Genomic DNA, 24,549 nt, shown 5'->3' with positions numbered 1-24,549 from the left:
TTTAATTATTTAATTTAATTTAATTTTTTTAATTTAATTATTTAGTTTAATTATTTTATTGTAATTTACTGTAATTTTATTGCGTTTTGAACAATTTTATGAATTAATATTGTTCAATACATTCAATATTTTACGTTTAAAGTGAATAAAATTGTAAATTTATTTTAAAGTTTATGTTATGTGAATTTTCGGGTAAATAATAACAAATTATGGAGAAAAGTGACACAGACTCGAATAATATAAATATTAAAAAATATTAATTATATATTTTTATATATAAATTTATAATAGAAGGTTTACAGAATATAATATAATTTCAGTTGTGTAAATGTAGTAAATTATTATTAGAGTCATTAATGATCATAAAAGTAAAATCGAAATTAATGTATTAGTTTATATATAAATTTAATATATATTATTATATATTATAATATATTATAATATATTATATTATATTATATTATATATATTATATATAATATAATATAATATTATATAATATTATATATTATAATATCAAGTATGCACTTACTTGATCACTATGAAGAAATTAACAAATATAAATTTTATAATTTCCAGAATATCAACAACATTAAAGATGCAATGATTTGGTAAAAATAATTATAATAATTAATTTTATAAATATTTTATAAATTTATATATAAATATATAATTTACAGAATATAATATAACATAACCTCATAACCTTATAAACCACTAATCTTAGCAGGAGATTTCAATATCAATTTCGCATCCGAAGATGGACAACTCTTGATAAACTTTCTACGAGATACATTAGAATTACAAATGAATAATGACCGTAATGAGCCAACTACAAGACATGGAACAACAATCGATGCAGTTTTTTCTAGATTTCTGTCTAATTTTAATTCTAAAATATATGTATCGTATTTCTCGTATCATAAGCCTATTGTCTCGGTTTTACAATCAACCACAGTAATTACTGATGTACCCAATAATGAAAATAACGAATAAAACAATGAAAAAAAAATAAAAGATCTATGCAAAAATATTAATTTACTAATGAAAACATAAAATAAATTTAAATATTTGTAGGAAATTAATATATGTTATGTGCATACATGTATATATTGCACACACACATTCATATATATACATATAGATAGAGCGAAAGAAGTTTCACTTCAGTCGTGCGGTCATAAGCACACTCACTTTTTTTTGTGACAACCGAAGGATAAACATCAGTCAGTCGCGGTCACTGATCAACAATCCCATGGGAAATGCGACAAGTGTAGATATATCCTAAAGGTCAGTGAATTTGACAAGATAAGAGACTAGTTTGAATAATATAACTGAGTTCAATAAGTTGATGTGGTTAGATAAGGTAAAAATAAAAATGAAATATAACATTATATAAATACATTAATATTTGTTTATTGCACTCATTCATTATATATTATTATACTATTATACTACCTATACAAAATTAAACCAATTTTGTGAAACATAGGAGTATTATAATACCTAAAAGCTAAAACACAACTAACCTACAAAAACATGTTTTTTTCATTACAACTGCAAACAAACACATAAATAGTATTTTAATTTGTAATAATAATACCTAAGTATTTTTCGAATCCATTACTGGTTTCGGATATCGAATATCAAATACATATGCATTGAGATATTCGTTTTGATTGGACAAATAAAGTAAAATATGACAGGCACGGCTAGCTGAACCCTAATAGTTTTCACATATTTTTTCAATAACCTCTTTCCTCAATACTAAGTGAAAATGATTACATTATTTCTTTGCAAATGATTAGTACGTCATAAGTGTACATTAATTGTATGATTAAAAATGAGATTTTTGCAACACGCAACCAATTAATGCTACATAAAAGAATCAGTGATAGTTAATAATGAGTCTTGTAAGTTAGGTAATTACAAAACAATAGATTTATAGAGTAAAATAAACAGCAATTTGAATGATATTGGATATATGTCTGATTTTAAGTTTTCAGTAAATGACTGTCTCCAGTTTTATCCTACCATTTCCTATGAAGTTGACCGTCAATTAACTTGAAATAATGTGCATAAAGTTAGGCTAAAGACTAAGTAGCTGAACTTATCATCTATAAATCAACAAGCTTATCACACCTTACATCGATTTTTCCTATATTCTAAGAGAAGTCTAAATTCCAAAAAAAAAATGTTCGCTACTTATTGATATACAAAAAATTACTAAACAAAAACAATTCCCAGTAAAGTAACCAGTGGCGTATATAATATATGCAGGCACTACTTTAGGTGACAACATTTGAGGAGCGGCCAATTTTTCAAGGAATTTTTATTTTTTTTGTATATATTAACGGTATTGCATATTGAATAAGTGATACTTATTATAATCGTTTTCTGTTATTGTAAAATACACAATAGCTGATAAAATTGTTTTTAATTATTGAAGCATTGGTTATAAATTAAATTTGAATTTATTATTTTTAAAGTTTATTATCACCATGACATCGTCTATTGAGAATATTCATGCCAATAATAGTATAATTTAATGTGTATTGAAGTATTTCTAAATATTGACACAGAATCGAGACATTTCTTGAGTTTACCAGTGCCTAATTGTAATACCAAGAGATCGTTTGCATGCCTCAAACGCGTAAAAACTATTTAAGGTCCACCCAAACTGATGAGAAATTAAATAATTTAGTACCGTTCTTGATAGAGAATTAAATGTTAAGTGAATTAAATTTTTAAGATTTAATTGACACACTTGCAAGAACCAAATGTCGACGTAAATCGATTGTCTAATAAATAAATATTAAGTAATTTATTATGTCAGAAATTTAGAATGTATACCATCATTTTTTTATTCCTTATTTTTTTTTCAACTCCAATAATTATTATTATGTTTTTGTACTCAAAATACAAATACATTATTTTTTTGCCTACCTACCATTTTTTATAGAACATATGCACCAATAATATATTGGGGGGGGTAGTGGCCGGGTGGATTAAGGCGTCGCGTCGGTTGGGACGCTCACCGTCGCCGGTTCGAATCCCGGTCATCGGCGGCATCGCTTTCCGGGCAGTTCACGCTGTCTGGAAAGAGAAGCCACCCTACCCCCCTCCAAATACAAATAACAAATAAATAATTAATTAATAATTAGCATTGAGTTATATATAATTGTATTTAATTTATAAAGTATTTTGTTTTTCTGTCGAATACCAAACTAATTGTCGTGTAATATATTATCATCGTAAAAATTATAACAAGTTGTAATGGGGTGTGGGAGCGAACCACCTGCGGGTATGTATTGATTTTATAAATTTAGCCCCCCCCCCCCCCCCCCCATCTAATTTGTCCAAATTGCGTCTATGATAATTACCTATTATTGTCTATTTTCCTTGAACATTGCATAAATAAAAATTATATATACTGAATTATATTATTACTACACACATTCTTATAGCTTTTTATTAATTGATTATCAAATCAATTGAATTTCAATTTTTATAATTATAATATAATTTACTGAATATAATAATATGTAGTATATTATGACATTATGATAGTATATACTTATCATTGTTTTTCATTTAAAAAAAAAATATTATAGAGCATAGATATTCATAAAATGTAATTTTATGATCAATTTTTACTCAAACCATACATTTGTTTATCAACTTACGTTTGAAATATTAAATATCTAAAATTTAAATTCTACTGATATTTTACCTACCTATGATTTTTATCACCATAATTGATTTTTGAAAAAGTAAAATAAATTGTCTACATTTTAACACTACCTGGAAATTAATTATACAGATTTCAAAGTTAAGTTTCCAGTGTTAAAAATTCTCATTCTCAAAATGTAAAATATAATACAAAATATAAAAACTTGCAAAACAAATAAAACGATGATAAACTTCACGCAGTTTTCGTGTTCTAAAGTTCCAATAGAGCATCCCAACATTTCGAGAAAATTTGTTTATTCGACAGGTAATTTAAAAGTTTTCTTGAAGCAAAAAACCAATCTTAATCAAAACTTAATGTACTTTGTGATTTTAGCCATAGATATTTGAAAATATTCTGACATTTTTTTTTCTTCATGAAATAATCATTTTTTAATATTTTAGTTTTTTATCAAAAAAATACTTAAGATAAATAAAACAATAAATATTTTAAGAAAATAAAGATTTATTAACTTTGGAGTAAAATACTTTCAATTTTGTATATATTATATTTTATATTATATTTTATTATGAATATTATGATATTTGAGTTAAATTATATATTGAATAAAACTATAAAAATATTTAAGCGTAAAACTAAAATTAGAACTACATTTTTATAATATGAATATAATGTGGTTTAAAACTTAATGGAATTACCGTCTACTCGTCAAAATGTGAAATATTGTTCATATATAAAATCTTTTTAACATTTCATACACAGGACAAACTATTCAGTTTTCTATACTATTTTTATAGACAAAATATGAAATTTAAAATCAAAATTTTCTAGATCGCTGGAAACTCCAACATAATAAAAAATGAGATGTCGCTGATCTCGCAGCCAAAATATCACCTATCCACTATACCATCATTCACTCAAATTACTTCATCTAGAGACATATACATTATACATGCTTATAAGTTATAACAAATAAATGTCAACCAAGATGGCACTAGGAATGAACTTCACACATGACTAAACTAAATCACATTAAACACAACACTGACAATTGGACGTTCCCTTCCGTAACTCCCAGAATGTCTGTAGTAATTATAACCAGACTCAGAATTGAACACACGCAAATATCCTACAGCTTTTAATAGCCTAGGAAGATCCCCTGATATGCACAACCTGTGGCGTCTTAGCTTCCATCAAACACACCATAGCCAAGTGCAGAATATTCCACAATATTCCACCCGAATCACTTTCAGAAATTCTCAATCCCCAATTCACAACAAACATCATCCGATTCATCACAGTTACCAACCTTCAGAATCAAATTTAAATTTAATGCCTAGAATAATTTCACAATATATTTCTTAATAATTTTATACTTATAAAACTAAATTAACAACAAAGATTATTAAGTGTATAAAAAATTAAATTAGACTAGTAAAAGCATTCAAAATTTTAAGATTCTCTCCTATTAACCATTTTTAGCAACTTCATTTAATTCTTATTCAAATTTAATAAACTATATTGTTATATTTTAAGCCTAATTAATTTAAATTTATGTATTATATAAATATAATTAGATATAAAACTAAATAATTTACCTTAGTTCACCATTTTATCTAAGTACCCTATGTACAAAATATTTGTTTAAAAATATTCCAATTAATATAGTCCCTTATTTCATACAATCGTTTATAAAAGTAGACATATCTAAAACTTTCACCGAAATATTTTCATTGTATTTTATTGTCAATTAAATTGCATTTCACATGCTCTGGTCAATTTAAACAATTGTTTCTGAATCTAATTTATAACCTATCGGGTATCAGTCGATAACTTTTTTTCAATTTTTTCGTTACAAACATACTTTTGAAATTCTTTAAATTAAATATACACGATTAATGCAATGTTAAAAATCAATAATAATAACAGTTTGATTTATCTGGTTAAAGGCCCGTGGCAACTTTTAATTGATACACGAATTATAGCAGATGCTTTGTGCGTCATCATGTATTACTATCTAAAAATTATTTTTCTAATCGATCATGATTAAATCAACATTTTAAAATGAATAATTTTAAATTTAATTTTAAAAATAGCAAAATATATAAAACTTTACTAACAGTGAATATTTACATATATTAAACAGGTCCAATAAAATAAATACAGCAAATAAAATAAATGTGTTTGGAGCTATATGTACCTACTTATTTATTTGTTGCCACGCATTCCAATGATTTCAACAGATGGGTATGCCTTTTGAATTCAAACGTTTGCAGTTTACGATGTGACTCGCCTTTGCAATGTTCATCAACAAAGCACAAGGACAGTCGCTACAAGTGTGTGAAATTAATTTGGAAAATCCACATGGACAGCTATATGTGGTATGCTTACGCATCGGAAAATCTTCTAATTTATCTGTGTACGCACCAGAAGGAAGAAAAAAAATACTGTGTATCAAAATGTATTTCAATAAAATTTCATTCAATTGAATACTTGAATTGTCAGACTTTTCTCAATAAAACGAATAAAATTACATAATAATAAACTAAATTGATTATCAGTGTAAGATTATAACTTAGTATATTTAAACCTTTATCTAATTATATGTACAAAAAAATATTGCTAGCATGATTACAGGTAACGAATTTAACACACAGTTTGAGACATTTAAGAGGTAGGCTTTTTAACGGGCTACAAAGTTAAGGGCTTCAGCTAATAAATTATAAATCTAAACGTTGCTGTCACACTCTTAATAACAAAGTTAGGTACGTCAAACCGTATAATTATTTTAATTTAAAAGCATTTATTTTATATCTTTATCTAAAAATAATTTTAAAACGTAATCTCCTGTTGATTCAAACAAAAATAAATAGTATATTAATAAAAATTAAATAATGTTTGTTATTGCAGTTTTATTTATATTAATGCATTATTCAAATTAATATGTAGTTCAAAATCATTCGTTTTTTAAAATCACCTAAAAATATTATTTTTTTACGTGATTATATTATACTTTTAAATATAAATAATTAATAAATGAGAGTGCAGCTTTTAATTCTGTTAGGAATGTATGTTTATCAATATTTTTATAATTAAAAGTAAGATTATTAGACAAGGAATAATAAATTATAATAAGAGCTTAGGATATGTTAAGGATACACCATTTATTTTTATTATTTCGAACTTGAAAGTTATGATGTATAAATAAGCTATCTATTCGATACAGTTCAATAAAATGTTGAAAGAATAGGTATACTATTTTATGCTATTGATCAACGCCGTTTTATTAGTTTCGGTGTAACTGGCTTTGGGTGAATGTTCAGTGTGTGTTTGACATTAGGGCCACGTACGTCAGTGGTGTCAGATACATAAATTGTCTAGTGGTCAGTTGTTTGGACTCAAATATTATCATCATTATAGTGCAGTGGCACAGGATCACGTGAATCACACAAAAACATTATTATATACAAATTATTAGATTCATATAGTGATTAACTATTATACACATGATCTGTAATAAAAATAAAATCATAAATTACGTATATTGTTAAAAAAAAAAAAGAGTTTTTGTAGATTTTCTTGTTGAGCACTGTGTGTATTAACGAATAAATAATTCGGGAGGCATACACTTTTTATGCTCCAGGAGGCACAATTTTACAATTATACATTGGTACCTTGTGGCTTATACATTTTTTGTGCTCCACCATATGTGAACCTCATGAGTCACCACTGCTATATCATAATAGCATAATTTATTTTGAGATACTGAAAAACTGAACTCACCACATGAATGTAGCTAAATTGCCTATTTATAACGCCGTGCTGTTATAATTTTGTTTTTGAAATATTTGAAAAATCTTGGGGACTTGATTCTGCTGTTTAGTAGATTTTGAGTGTATCTTATCATTGACCGAGTAACATTGTATTTTATTTTAAATTTTAGACTAACTTTTTCCTATATAATTCCTATAACTTCTGATTAAATGATTACCTACTCGATTAAATGATTTACAGATACTTAGTTTTTTATTAAAAAAGTATATAATTAAATTTTAATAACACTACAAGAATATAATAGAACATTATCGTGGAGGCGTGAGTAATTGGAGCATGTAGTATTGTAGTTATACTATTTAGTAGGTTTTGAATGTACCTCGTCATTATGTAGGTCACTTCGAGGATACATTAGTCTACGTTTTACGGATCACAACTCAATTTTTAGTTATTCGAGCTTTGGACTTAGGTCGTGAATTCGAGTAGACATTTGATTTCACTTAAACTTTAGGCTATGGTAATGACTATAACTAACCACCTTCTATACGAAACAGTACGCAAGAAATTTCCACCCGCGGTCGTTTGTCCGTCGGATTCATTCAAGAGAAATGGTGATGATGGAGGCCTTAAATCTTCAAGCGTATCTCTTGACTTATTCTTAGAGTTAATGTAAGATACGCTCTGATTGTAGCCACAATGCTCTGAATAACTAGTGAAGTAATGTAGAATGATGTGTGTGGATTCGTGGTAAAATACTCGAGATCAATCAAATTATTTTGAAATTTGATTGTGGGCAGAAAATAAAAATATATGTTATGGTAAAACGTTTTAGTTCTTTACAGTTTATATAATATTTGAATAACATCAAAATGACTAAAATCTATTGAATAATTGTTATTTTATAATATTATTTGATTTTGTCAGAATTTTAACTAGATACACACATAAATAAAATAAACCTAATCTGTCAAGCCCAACTAATATAATGAAAACTCATGATGAACTTGTATAAGGTTTTTGAGATTTTTAATATAGGTAGTAACAACAACTTTAAAACGTTCAAACATTTATGATGTGAAAATAAAATATTATGAAAAGTATATTATGATATCCATACGATAATAATAATAGTAAGTAAATGTTTCAAGTACCTATTTAAAGTTATTATATGACCTAACATAACGATTGGGAGAATTTCATGAGTCATCATTTTATTTAACATATTGCTTCTTGCTTTTATAATCAATAAAGATTTTTGTATGACGCAAAACCTTTATAGTTGAAGATTTATTTACCGAAATATAAGGCGCATCTAAATAGCAACTCGCGTTATTTAACGCATTATAGAACAAGATATTCCAATATGTTCACCAATAAATTGTACGTATCGTAGTAGGTGTCAGCTGAGGCAATGGAAGTTTGTTAACCCAACCACAAATGTTGGAAACTTGCAAGTATTTAGTACGGAAACCCGATTTTAATAAGAACTCGTATTCTTTATATTCAATTTAGATAGAATAATCCAAATAAAAAAGGGTAATTGACCTGAATCTGACGGGCGTTGTGAGTCCAAAATAATTAAATGATCATTTTCTTTTAGTAATCAAACATTTTCAACTAACTATCACAGTTAACCGTTTTAATTATTAGACCATTTTCAGAAGTAGATTCCTATCATGGAAATAAAATCGCATTTTAACTTTGAGAGATAAAAGAACATTTTAAATATCTACATATTACCTATTGATAATTTAGGAACGTTGACATAAAACGAATTGTTAGTGACGTCGTCCTAGACACGAGAACGCTATGAGACAGGATGAACTTTCTAAATGAGAAGCATAACTAATGAACAATTTACATTTATTATAAACAGTTCTAAAATACAAAAATAAAATAACTGGTTTTTTTTTAATGTATTATCACAAAAAATCAGCCCCTATTGCTTTTACTTATTGGTTATTACTTTATTATTTTATTACTTTATATTTAAATTTAATACATTAAATTATATTAAATTGAAAATGTGTAGTATTATTATAAAAAGTTCATACTAGTAACATAAGTTATAATGTTAGATTTCATCCACGTGCATTAAAACTACAATAAATGGATTTTACTGGAAAAAAAGTACTATAGGAATACGACTTAAAAAGTTATAATTATAAAGAATCAATTAACTTTGAAATCAAATATTAAAATATACAACATAAAATCGAGCTAATTTTTAACTAAGCAATTTTTAATTCAAGTGCATGTATTTTAAGTAGGTACGTAAAATAAAAATAAAGTAACCTCATTACTGATTTTTGATTAAAAAGATAACTTGATATCTTTAAAAATGTTGAAAATGTTTTTCTAATTATAACAATTTGAAAAAGTCACAAAGAAGTGTTTCAAAATACATGATGTACATTGTACAATCAGTGATTGGTGTAAAACTAATTCCCTATATATTTTACTATAAAATATTTTTATTTTTTTTTAAAGTTACTGTAGGGTCTTATATACCCCATACTACTCGGTAGTTATATTGTTCTTTTTGCTTTTGGCCTTAGCATATTTTGTAATAAATGTAAATAAATTAAAACAATTTGCAAATTTTTGTGATTTCAAAGTGATCTTCAAACAAAATATAAAATATGTTTTAAATTATTATACGAGTAATATAAAGATTAACTTAGAAAATATATTTTATTAAATTTAAAAGCTTTTAATTTCGATAAAAACATTATTAACATAAATCAAAAACTAGATTTAAATACCAAATATACCTTACAGTCAAAAATTAATTAACTCTCCTCCCCCCCTCCACAAACAAAAAAACAAATAAATTAAATTAAATCCGATTAGATCTAATTTTCTACCACAAGATACCCTATAAGTAGTTGAAGATTGCAAAAATGTTGTTTCTATAGACTGTATCATTATACTCATTTAAATTAAAAGAAAAATAATCAAGTATTCACATTACTCGAAATTAAAAAATAATTGCATTAAATACTCTTTCATCAATGCACTTAAAACCTAAATTTCGGTTTTACCTATTTGTTTTAATTTTAGCCGGACATTATAGTAAGTTATAGTAATACTACTCAATACTTATCTTTCAAAACTCTGTATTGTATCAAGATTCATGCGTAAAATCCTCACAGGTTAATTTTCGATTATTAGATCGTTTACAAAAACATGTGGATAAAAAAAATATATTGGCATTATATTTTCTTTATTATGTTTGATTTCAAAATCAAATTTTTTTTTTAAATAATCTTATAATTTTATCTAAATTACTTATTGTATTATGTTATACAGATTGTATATTTTTTCTATTTTAATAAAAAAAAAAAAAAATAATCTTACAATCTATTAAGATAACCCCCGATTGATTAATTAACACTTATTTTTATTTATTTACCATAATAATTATTCTATACCTATATTTTATTTATGTTATTTATTTTATTTCATGCATTTAAATTCAAAACGAACTAAAATTTTAATTTAAATTCAGAAGTATTATTATTTATTTTTCTTAGGAAAAACACGCGGTAACATAGGCAATTAGGTGTGAGGTGGTACAGTAGGGGTTATTTTTGTGTGTTTATTTGTAGGTTTTAAGTTGATAGAGTTGTAACAAATCACGGTGGTCACTCATCCGGGAGCTAGCAACTGCAGCCGGTACGTAAGCTCAATGCGTTTCCGCAGATTGAGCGTGCGACAGCACCTCTGCACCAAGCCACAGTATTATTATTATTATTAACACAAGTTCTAATAAATTTATTCCTAGTTAATATATTTTCCTGTCAAACATTTTTATAATTTTTAATTGGGAGTATTTCGATAATATAATGTAATAATTATCACTCTCGTGGAACGTTTATATTAACATTACACTAAACAAGAAAACTCAAATATCGTAAATAATTATTATTTTTGAAATGAAAAAATAAATTAAATGAATTGTTTAAACAAGTAGAAATGTCAAATTGTTTTATCAAAATTGCCCGAATAATTAAAAAAAAAACAAAAGAGTTGAATAATAATATGATGTTATATATTGTATATAAATTAAATTTTGAATATCTTCCATACCTATTATATTTTTCAATGCTCCCAAAATTATTTTTAATTTGATTATTGGAAATCTAAATTATTTTTAAAATATAATAGGTATAAATTAATTCGAATTTCTGAAAAATAAAGCGTATTGAATATTTATAAAATATGTTTATTTAATAAAACTAAAAATATAGCAAAGAAAGCTAGTGTCTAGTGAAGTAGGTATAATTGTATAATTTAATTATTTTTCTCATTGTAATGTGTTCATTGGTGTGTACAATTTTACCTAAACAAAAATACTATTTAAATATATAACAGCTTTTACATAATCGTAAATATTAGTTTACATTGATTTTTATTCAGGTAATAGTAAAATATTATGAATTCATTAAAAATCTAAAAAAAATTGTTATTATACTTGAGAGGGCAATCTTCTAGACATTGACCACCTATAAAAACATTTGATCGCCATCCACAAATAAGAATAATTGTTTCAGTTTAAGATTACATCAAGACATCAAGTAGATTAAAATAATACCTGACACTATCGGACCTTGTATTCGGTGACCAATCCTTTGAATAAGTAAATCTTCGGCTACCACCGGTCCTCAAATTCCTCGCGTCGTTCCATCGAATGAAATGATGTTTGAACGTGTTCTTAACTTCAGAATTAACAAAGCAGTAAAATATTGCTACCATAAAGCCCTGTGCAAATAAAAATTAATCACAAACATGTAAATTTAAACTAGCATTGAAACATATTACAACATTGCTTTGAATGTATCAAGGATAAAAAGAAAATACATTTGTTTTATCTTTAGTTAAAATTAATTAACTAAAAATTCTTTTTTTAAATTCATTATTTTATAATTTTAAACAATAAGATCGTTACTTTAAAAAATAATATTCAGTTTTAACATTATTTATTAAATATTAAATATAACGTGCATTATACATTTATACTATACTCTTACTCGGATAGTCGGATTAAATTATACTAAGCAAATCAATTAAATATCAGTCAAGTGTAATTCCAAACACCTGAGATACCTGTCTGATATTTTTACGAAATAATAATAATATTTTTACCAACATTTTAAGCTTACCTGCATAGACAAAAGTGTAGCTCTACCATAGGAATAATAGTTAGCGTATGTACCGGATTCCGTAGGGCCAACCATGGTTAGTATGTACGTAACGCCTAATAATGGTATAAGAACTAACAAAGCTTTACTGGCTTTTCGGTATTGTTGAGTTTCAGCCGAATTCGCTGATCTCAGCTTTGTTATTAGTACCTATAAGTGTAATACAATGTTATAAACACGTTTTCTTTAAAATATAATAGTTTATTTACCCCCAAAATATGGCATGCTGACATAATTATACATCTAGTTGTGTCAATAACTAAGTATTTAATTATAATCATATCACCAAAATATGTATTCAACTCATCATACAAATATTATATTAAATTAATAAGTTTGTAAATCATATTGCCATGATTACATCCAAAATTACGAGAATATACTACGTATAAGTATTAAGTAAAATAGATGGATATATAACATAAAAAAGAAAATAAGTTGGCACCACTCTGCTATATATAATTAGGTGTCATTATTTGATTCACTGTAATAGATAAGCTAAATTTGATTTCAATGAACAATGATATTATATAAAATATTGTATATGTTACTGGAAATGTATTAAGTTCGGTATTATAAAGAAACCCTAGGTATTCTAATGAACGCCAAAAAATGAGCAGGAAAAGTACAAAATGTAATACAATGACTAATAATAAGTATTATATATATTACCTAAATATTAAATAAGTTTATATTATTATAAAACTATGCATACAAGTTATTATTTAATAATTATATTATTCATATTATATTACATTTTATTATTATTTTATGAATAAAAATTAATAATTTTTAATGTTGAACTTTACAAAATTCTAAAAACCACACATGAATCAATTGATCACAGCGATCGTGAGTTCATGTCAAGATGAAAGTTGTTTTTTTAACAACATGAAACTTTGTAAAAAAAATATTTTCAAAAACATTGATACTTTTTGAAATAATGAGTGGTTCATGATAAAAAAAATACCCTATATATAAAATTATGTAAAAAGGTATTGAGATAAAAATGTAATTGTTAGCGAGTATTTTTTTATTTTTTTTTTTTAGTCATATTATGGGTTGGTTAAAACGTTTGCCCCCCCCCCTCTCAAAAACTAAAATAACGCCACTGCTAAAATCGTCAAGTAAAAATAAAAATATTTAATTAACAGTCGTTTATTTTTTGGCATTTAAAATGTAAATACATCAGGTAACCATAATTTCAAGGATCCTCTGCATCTTCACACCTTTTAACTTAAGTTTATATTTTTAAGTATATATAATATTGTACATTTTAAAAGTGAAAACAAAATTCAACTTGAACAATGAAATTTCGAAATACCCAACACACTAGATGCAGCCCTCGGACCCGACGCAACTACTACCACACAAATCCTTAAATTTCTAAGCAAAACAAATCTGTATAATAAAATTTAAATCTAAAAAAAAAATTATTTACAAATAACTGTAACTAATGGCCTTTGTCGCCGATGTTTATAAGAACAATAAAAAAAAAATTCAACTTACCCACATGATTTTTGATAGAAAAACTAAGTTTACTATCAACACTATTATCGCCGGCCCTTGGTAGATCCAATCATGCACGGGATGTGGTCGTGTCATCCAAGTACAAGAATCGCTTATTTCCTATACCAAAAACATAAATATGTGATCTAAGTTTTCTACTATAGTATTATTTAATATTACAACTAGATAACAACAAATAATTTAATTTAAGAATGAGTTAATATAATTACAATAAACCATAAATCATGATGAATAATAAAAAGGACTAAATTGATGTTATTTTTTTAAAATTATTAAATGTCAAGTAATAGTAAAAGTAAATATATATTAAACTTAGCAGAGTTGTTAAATATCTCTTAACCCCTATACCATACCCAATGATAACGTTTTAATAGCTCAGCATAGGCGTTAATACCTATACATTTTAGGTTCTGAGTGAGTGAATTTATAATTGATTCATATTGTGTACATCGTATATAGCCATTTGGGACGGGGTTGGTAAATTGAGACCCAAATGACCCTAACTCGGTAAATTGAGTCCCGGGGAAAAATAGGTAGTAGGTAAGTTGGGTCCCAAAAAAAATAAGGTAGTAGGTAATTTGAGTCCCAGGGAAAAACTATTTATATGCATTTAAAATTTAAAAATATGCACTATAAAATTGTTATTTGTGATTTGTGGTCATTCATTGACTGCATGTATATGATTTTGAAAATAGCAACATGCATTTTTATTAATTATATAATTATTTTTTATGCAATAAAAATGCATGTTGTTGAATTGTTCACAAATCATAAACACAAATTTTATAGTGCACATTTTTAAATTTTAAATGCATATAAATCGTTTTTCCTTGGGACTCAAATTACCTACTGCCTTATTTTTTCCGGGACTCAACTTACCTACTACCTATTTTTCCCCGGGACTCAATTTACCACTTTCGAAATGTACCAAACTTATTTCGGACTCAATTTACCTAGCCCCATTTGAGATTATCATTATATATAGGTACATTATGTATCACGTGACTACTGATTATAATTTACAGTATCCAAAAGTTACATACTCACATATTACTTTTAGGTATATAAATATCCTTATAATTTTTTTTTCAACAGTTCCAATAATCATATTTTTCAAAACGGTAAAAAAAATTATTAAAACTAGGTGAAAATCGACCAAGTTAAAGCAAAACATGATTCACAAGATTTAATCAACATCAATTGGAACGCAGATTTGTTAAATAATCTAAATATTTAATTATTAGTAGAGTTTTACCTAAGTGTTTAAAACACTAGTGCAACACAAATATATATATTACAACATTATGACAAGAAGACTAACGTGATTTTACCTATTCCTAAAAATTGAGACATTAATCTATTTATATTATATTGTACAATAGTTTTTGATGATCTGGATACTCAATTTTATAACTTTGCAGCTTATCTGTAACTTTCATTACCTATTTCAGGAGAAACATTTTATCATATCAATATAATCATATGCTGAGAACGTATAAATTAAACGTATAATGTAAAACAGAATAGGCACGAAATATTTCGTCATAAAGAAACAAATATGCCAAATTGATTAAATCATCTTATTCATGCTTTGCTAAATGACTATTATTTTTATGAAGTCAACAACTTAATTTGACTCACTTTAGTCAATTTTTGTTCAATTTCAATATTAATTGACTAATTAATAAAAAAAATATTGTGATTCTTTTATCATTGAACACTCATTATTTCAAAAATTACTAATGTTTTTGAAAATATTTTTTTACATAGTTTCAAGTTGTTCAAAAACCAACGTTTTTATTAAAAAAATTTATTTTAAAATATTTTTTATCCTCATCATTTTTTAAGTTTTTTACTTTTTTGAATGACAGCATAGAGTTTTAATTTCATATTCCAAAGCAAAATATTTTTCTAAGTATTTTAATTCATAAAAACCGAATTTAGGATGAGTAGTTTATGAGTTATAAGTATTTAAAGTTTAGAATGACAGAGTGGAGTGGTACGGGGTTACCCCGCAAAATATTTGTCTACTACTCTAAACTTGTCTAAGCTTGTCTAAACTTTAAATACTTATAAATCATAAACTACTCATCTTAAAAATATTCTGCTTTGGAATATGAAATTAAAACTCTATGTTGTATTCAAAAAAGTAAAAAAACTTAAAAATTATAAAGATAAAAAATATTTTAAAATATATTTTTTTAATAAAAACGGTTTTTTTAACAACTTGAAACTATGTAAAATAATATTTTCAAAAACATTAGTAATTTTTGAAATAATGAGTGTTCAATAATAAAAGAATCTCCCGGTATGTTTAAAATAACAAATTTTAATCTTATGCCATTTAATTAAAATTTCAATATGTATCCCTGTAAAACAAACCATATTATATAAATATATTGATTTTCCACGAGGATTCAATGGTGATACGTGACATACGTGACATTCGTGACGTATTGTATAGAATTTTACTAGCGCATTATATATTGTATTTTTTTATTGAATAAAGTTTTACCGACGTATATCATAGTAACTTAGTGTTGATTGATACATTTTTTTTACATTTGAAAAATATATAATTTAATGTTATAATAATAATTAGAAAAAAAATATTAGTAATAATAGATACTATCGGCTAAGTTTTAAAATATTTACAAATCAGAAAAAAATTAAAATTAAATAAATAATAGCTTTAACATCAAGTCGTGTGGGCGTCCACATTTGAATCGGCATACAGAAGGTTGGTCACTTAGTCTATAAAATTTCATACTGTGAGCAGAACTGATGTGTCTAAGAAGTTGATAATTAATTTTTTTTATACTCAGTTATTTTGGGTAGCTGGAAGTCTTTGTAAGGTGCATCATTACGAGCATATATTGTAAGAACAATTTAAATAAAACAAATAATAATATTGCTGATAACTACACAATTATTTGATGAATTGTATTTTTTAATAAAAAATAGACAAATCTAAATAATAAAAATAAATAAAAATAATAAAACAAAAATCCTGGTGACTGATGTTTTGTATTCAAGTCATAATACAACTATGTCTAAAGCTAATAAAAATATTTTATTAGGTAAGTATATAAAAAACAGTGTATATAATATAAATTAAATATTACCAATAATAATTAGAAACAGTATTAACTTTCATACTGTTAATTGATATCAAAAATGAAATACTTAAATAGTAATTAAAAAAAAATAAAAAACTATAATTTGTAGGTAAATCGAAGGCATAGTGCATATATTATTTACGATTAGTACACTTATAAAATAAATTAATGCTCAATTATTTATAGAGTAAGTAAGCATCAGGTAAATTTGATAAACTAGACACGAGGCAACAAAAGAAAAATATAAAACATTAACTTATAATTAGGTGCTAACTTCAGATCCTACTCTCAACAGCTGATATGCATTCCAAAATTGATTGAACCAGATATCTTGATAAGATGTCTTAAAGTTGGCTCAATGGCACACGCTTAACCTCGTATTGGATCACAAGAAAAACCATTTAATGTTTGATACGTATTGACACGAGAAATGTGCTTTTAAAATTGCTAGCAACTCTAAAACTGTTTAATACGAAACAGCACGCATTCCTGTACACTCCCATGAATTCCTTTTTATCTAAGTGAGTGAAATAGAACATTTCTACCATCTTTACAGTAAGAGATTTTGATACATTTTAAAACATTAAGATATTTTAATGGAAAAATAAAAATAAAATATTTCAAATGTCTAATAACTTGTCTATGAAATTAATTATAAATATTTATATAATATTATGCATTGCAATTTTCGATTTATTTTTTTACATTAATTTCAAAACACTGCATTCTACAAAATTATAATTTATATAATTTAAAAGTATATAGCAAATAAGAATATTTGTATTATATAAAATAATATATGAACACAACTAATATTATTTTCTTACGTTATGCTGAACTTAAATTACCTATGTAATTTGAAAAATAGAAAATTTTATAAATATGAATAGACATGAAATTATTATTATTAAAACCTGTTCAATTAAATATAACTATCTCAATCTGGACAAAATACATTATGTAAGTATAATTTATATAAAATGATATATTGCATGTCATATAATATATATTATTATTTTTTGCTTTTCTGCCCATTGAAGCTTTTTACAGGCTTGCAACTTCTAATGAAAGATATTCAACAACGTTCTTTCTTTCCGTTAAAATATTTAAATCGCTTATAATCACGCGGACCATCCGTCATTGACGTAATCGTCCTATCGGTCGTTTTCTATTTACCTTATTAGTAAGTACTAGTTTAATGAATTTCCTCTCTGCAGTTCATATAAGTCCAGCCATTCCAACCTTTTTTTATTTTACAGAACCTCGTAAGTCGTGTGCATTTTATAGTCTGTTTAGTCTACATTCATTTTCCACTCGTATTCAACCATATTAAGGTTAAGGTTCATTTTTTTCAAAGTATTTTCCTTTCAAAAGCCATTAATTTAGTTTCATTAACTTTCGTTATAGATACATCAATCACAAACCGGGCATTTTTAAAATATCGAAATATTATTTTTCTTTCCTTATTAGTATATACGCTATTTTTACGATTTTTTTGCAGTGGATAAGAATTTGTGTGACCAAAAGTGTTCAAATATATCAAAACAATTCAAAGCACTGGTATGATGCTATAGTAGTCTATCGAAGGGGTTTTTATTCTCCCTCAAACTAAAGGTGTATGAATGTTCATATTGTATACAAAAATACGTACAAATAGAGCGTAAAAGATTGGTAAAAAAGTTCAGATTTCTTAAGTGACGGGTTAGTGTGACGTTACGCCAAACCTCTGAAGAAATTTTAATATATCTAAGCATTCTAAACTACTCAACCTAACCACAACGTACAAATTCATACAAATTTAAGGAAAAAAATTAAATTTTCAATATTTTTAAAATTGTGAACCAGTGGACATGACCTTATCTCACACATGTACTTGATAATGCGGCATGAGTACTAAGAAGGCTGCAATACATAAAGTTAGTATTTTGTACCTCTTGAGAGGAGTTTAAATGAAAAATGTTTACTAATTGCGTAAACCCTAGGCTTGCTGCAATTATTCTAAATTTTATTCCGTTATGCGAGTGCTTATATAAGTAGTTTATGACAATACCTTTAAGTGTTTCAAATTCTCGACTAATAAAAAAGATAACTAACCAATCAATTTTTATTTATAAGACTAATACCTAGTTGACTTTCCTGGATAAGTTTTCTTGCACTTTTCTCAATTCCTATTTTAAATTATACAAGTGTCAACATTTATCACCCTATTATACTAATAAGGTTATATTCCCTACAACTTCAAGTTCCTGAATTTCTCACATATCTCACATAATTTTCTTAACAGATTAAAAGTTACCTCTGGGTAAATACGTATTATCTTATCTGGATCCTTTGTTGTTTTTTTATGATGACGTTTGATTTAATTCGTATTTTTTTAATTCGAAATTGAGCGTATTACTCCAAATTATATGTAGTAGGAATTTTTATCATTTTTTCTTATCACTTTTTAGCATTCATTGTTAAATTAGTAGTTCTTTCTTTTTTTAAATTTATTTCAAGGGTTTTTTTCTGTTTTATGTATTGATTATTTATTACTATACACCTAATACCAGCTTATAATTATTATACATACCTATAACATACATTATTTATGAGTAGTAAAAAAAATGTATTAACACAGTAAATATCTGTATATCATTAATGAATTCAATATATTATATACACTAGAAGTTCATTTAAACACTTTTTTTTTTAAATATTTAATATTCAATTATATAATACTATAAAGACTCAGAAAAGTTATTTCCATCGATTTGATTTCCACAGAATATTATGAATACTTAGATACATTTTATTTAATTTAACTTTTTAAAAGGTCAACACCTACTTTAAATTTTTAAGTGCTACTTGACCCTTTTACAAACTACTCGAATGACGAATACTTTTAAGACGTTGACGGATCATTTAAATATAGCATTAACTAAGTATAAAATAAAATTCACTACGAATTTAATCAGTTTTAAATAAACATGTATTACAAGAGGTTAAACACGATTAAAGTAGGTATCTTAAACGATGGTCAATGATTCGTTTCGGTTTTTGATAAATTTATCAAAAAAAAAAAGCTGAAAAATAGATTTTCTTAGTTTCTATAAATTCCATCAAGCTGTTTTTATTAGTATGGGGCGCACTTGAATTTGTAGTCCAATCAGCTATTTACTTTTGCTCTTCTAACTAATATGAGTTTAACCATCAAAAGATCACTTTATTCTAATAAAAATCTATCCAAAAAGTCGATAGTTCAAAAAATCTTGAAGTTAATTGAATAAAAATAAGATGGAAGTTTTAATTGAATTGATACAAACCTATTAAAACAATTCTATTTGATTAGGTATCTAAATCAATGCTCTGAAGGTGACAAAAACTCAGGCAGTAAAAGGAGAAGAAGTCAATCTGCTGTATAATAAGTTTGTATCTCATAATTGAATTAGTCACTGTAATGAATCTGTTAAATGTGAATTCATTGAATACCTATGAAAAACTATTCTAAGCGTAGATTTTGTGTCATCCTCTATATTTAATGTTTATGGATATTTCATACATTATTATATAACTAAAAGTTATTTATTTTAGTTTCTGAGTGGATCAATGAATATATACGTTTCATAGTGTGATATTATGACCTTTTAGAGCTGCAATAAATATAATACTTTGAACATTTAAAGTGGTTTCTAGTAAAAAATTGGATATGATAAATAGTCATTTAAAGTAATCTCTATTATTCTTTAGTACTTTTCAAATCAATTTGCAGGAAAAAAATTATTATTTTTTCAAAACCAGTTTTTGACGAAATCGATTTTTTAATTAGTAAAAACCGATTAACTGGGCCTTGTATATAATATTTATATAAGCTTTCTATAAACGCGATAAGACTTAAAATATTATTTCTTATTTTATACTACTTATAAACAATTCAAATAATTAGTTTTTTAAAAATTATATATGAAAACATTTTTGCTTTTAATAAGTCAACAAAATGTATAATGTAATACGAAATTCTACAGAGGTTTTTGGATACGATATGCCTTTAAAATTCACACCTAAAACTATATAATTTTGAAATATGTGTTTTTAACTTAAAAATCCACATTTTATACATACTTACTTACATTTCACCTTTTTTTTTTATGATTTCGATTTATTTATTTTTAAAATTATTTCATTCTATCTGTGATGACTTCATTATACTATTCATATTATTATATAAACATAAAAATATTCATAAATAATAAAATAGATTCAATAATCTTTATTTGCAAACTCCACATAAATCATAAATTAATAATCCATTAATAACACCATACAAATATTCAATTATTGTTAACTAATATAGTCGTATGTATATGCAAAACAATTATTTCAATATAAAACAATTACACAATGCAGAGTAAGTAAACATAATACCTAATATATAGGTACAAGATATACATTTTTTATTAGAAAAAGCATTTGGCTTTTAGATTGGTTATTATTTACTGACATATTAATATTATTTTTTTATAAATACATTAAGTCATTATTATTTTTAAATATACGATCTATATGACTTTACAGTAAAATAGTAAAAAAAATTGTTTTGATGAATTTTAATAAGTACTATTAGCTTAGTAGGTACGTTATTTGACCAAACGAAAACATAATAGTTACATAATTATTTTCAATCGTTGAAAATATAGTTTTATAAGGTTTTGTATTACCATCCCAATGATTAAAAATTACGAAAAATAAAAAATTAGTTTATCAATGATATTTTTAAAACTGAATTGCTAAACACTTGAACTTTGAGAGAGCAAAAACATATTTTTTTTATTCTTATAATATTTAGATGAATTTGCAAATTATTAAAACATTGAGCTTACCTCGATTCCAACTGGTATTGGTGTGATGAACTTAGAAACACCCCAAACAATCATAATTATCAGTGGGAATCCTGTAACATAATAATTGATATCGGTCACAAACCACAGTATCATAATATTAACATTTAAACAGTCATAGAATTTTTTAAATATTAAAATATAAATTTATAAATATAGATATTTGTTTTGCATACACAAATGTATATCATCTAACTTTAAACTGGTTTGAAATTAAGCGTAACATAGAACTAACATTCTACTAATATTAGGAAAGAAAAATATATTGATGTATGATGTATACATATTATTATAAAATAATTTAATAAGGTATAGCCATTTGGTACATAGTACATTAAAACTAAATAAACATTTTTGCTTATGAATCAACACAAAATAATAAAGCTAGGTATATAGTAAACATGATTGTAGTATTTTTTTTAAATAGATTTCTAATTCAAATCTTTACAACTTCCGTCACTTGTATTACATAAAAATAAAATACCTAATAAATTTTTTTGAAGTTAAATTTCAAATTATGTAGAATATCAATACCTATATAATACCTGTGTCCTGTATGACTATATTAGGTATACATTAATAAATCAGTTTATTAAAAAAAGCTTTGTCACTGTAATTTTAAGGTTTTTCATAATTTCACATTTTTTTCAAACGTGACGTGCCTAATCTAACTACACAAAAACCTGAAATCTTGTCAAGTAGAATATAAATTGTAAATTTAATCTCTTATTTGGAATATATTGATCAAGTAAAATGATTTTACACATCATATTAAACTAAATGAAAACTTTTTCTAAGGAAACTATAAATAAAAATATACATCACACAGTAAAAATATAGATTATTTGTTTATCAAGAATTAAAAATTATCAAATACTCGTAATATAATATAAATTGTATTTACTCTTAAAAACTTAATTTTAATTGATTAGATTTGAAGATAAAAGTATCATTTACTAATTGGTATTTTTTTATTTTTTTTTTATTTTTTGTAATGAAATATTTAAAATTTTTATTGTTTATAAAATATTATAACCATTAAATATTTTAAAAATCTATAAACTATGACGTTTATTTAAACTTTCCAAGAGTAATTTATTCATGTCTTTAGAATTTTTACCCAAAAGTGACAAAAGAGCATTTAATACAATAATACACCATAATGTTCAATATGAATAATTATTATCAAAAATCAAGATGATTTTATGTGACCACCAAAATCCCTTAATGTTGGTAAATAATGCATGCTACCTTAAAAACATCAATACTTCAACTCAATATAATAACAAAATTATTCAAATATTAAAGTCTCTAAATTTATTTAGTATTTTTAAAGTTCAAACAATAGCCAAAATCTATCCGGTATATTGCATATTAAAGACATTCATAAATCATAATTTGTATTATTAAACTAGTAAAGTTTTGACTCATGTAAAATAATATTATGATGAACAATAATATTCAAAATGTAATACACGAACCATGAATATGTACCTGTGTATTGAACTATTGAACATTGAAAATATACAAAAATAAGAACTAAAATTTGTCGACTTAAATGTAAAAATTAGATTTTATATTGTTTCTCATAAATATTCCTAATTTTAATTCATAAATTAAAACTTTTATTCCTTTTGGAATAAAATAATACGCTAAATAAATTTGATTTTTACGAAAAAATAAATAATAATAATAATAACTGATGTGTACCGTATACAAACTACTAAGTGCCATCGTTTAAATGCATTACAAAATTTCCATATCGTGGTTGAATTCAGAAGTTTATTGAAATATGAGGAGCTCATGAAATGAAGGATTAACTTTTACAATACTATATCAATACCTATTTAAAAACCCAGGTTGTTTCGATACTTTCAAACAACAAACCAACCTATGAAATTCCTATAAATGCTATAACAGTATATATAGCTGATTTTATAAAAATACTTATTATAATAATTTTTTTTTTAAACTGGTAAATACAATACGTTCATCAACTTTCTTAAATATTCTGAGAGGAAATCTGTTTTAAACTCTAAATGTTAAATGCACCAAAATTGTTTTAGTTACTTTTTAAAATTACATGAAAAACCCGTGGTACTCCCATCACATTATTATACCAATTTATAATATTTATTACAATTTATTTATAACGGAAATAGAAAAAACTTATCAAACATAATATAAAATCATAGAAAACATCTGACGATGACAATTATATATTTACGATTTATACAGTTTTATGAATAATTATTAAAACAACAATTTTATAATAAGATGATTTATTACATGTTTGTTCTAACTTTTGAATAGAAGACATAAATCCCTAAAGATATGTACAGTTAAATTGAGTA

At 25.0% G+C, this 24,549-nt stretch overlaps 1 protein-coding gene across 8 annotated transcripts in view; it reads right to left on the bottom strand.

Moving 5' to 3' along the window:
* The window catches only part of LOC107166907 (diuretic hormone receptor-like), a 96,668-nt gene that overhangs the window by 46,068 nt on the left and 26,051 nt on the right, over window positions 1–24,549 (bottom strand). For 3 of the 8 annotated variants that reach the window (XM_089227370.1, XM_089227373.1, XM_089227374.1), the window contains exons 8-11: window positions 22,178–22,248; window positions 14,179–14,298; window positions 12,631–12,819; window positions 12,063–12,229 (exon numbers count right to left, since the gene is read on the bottom strand). In XM_089227370.1, the coding sequence (XP_089083496.1) occupies window positions 12,063–12,229; window positions 12,631–12,819; window positions 14,179–14,298; window positions 22,178–22,248 (547 nt within the window). Of the gene's footprint in view, window positions 1–11,942; window positions 11,974–12,062; window positions 12,230–12,630; window positions 12,820–14,178; window positions 14,299–22,177; window positions 22,249–24,549 lie in introns of all 8 variants that reach the window. The other 5 variants (XM_089227371.1, XM_089227375.1, XM_089227376.1 and 2 more) reach the window with 2 other exon arrangements.

This window comes from Diuraphis noxia, unplaced genomic scaffold (genome assembly GCF_037042655.1).
Source record: "Diuraphis noxia isolate RWA-SAM2 unplaced genomic scaffold, SU_Dnox_SAM2 contig0004, whole genome shotgun sequence".
NCBI classification, from domain to species: Eukaryota; Metazoa; Arthropoda; class Insecta; order Hemiptera; family Aphididae; genus Diuraphis; species Diuraphis noxia.
The sequence above is the reverse complement of the archived record's forward strand: the minus strand, read 5'-3'. Positions and strand labels throughout refer to the sequence as shown.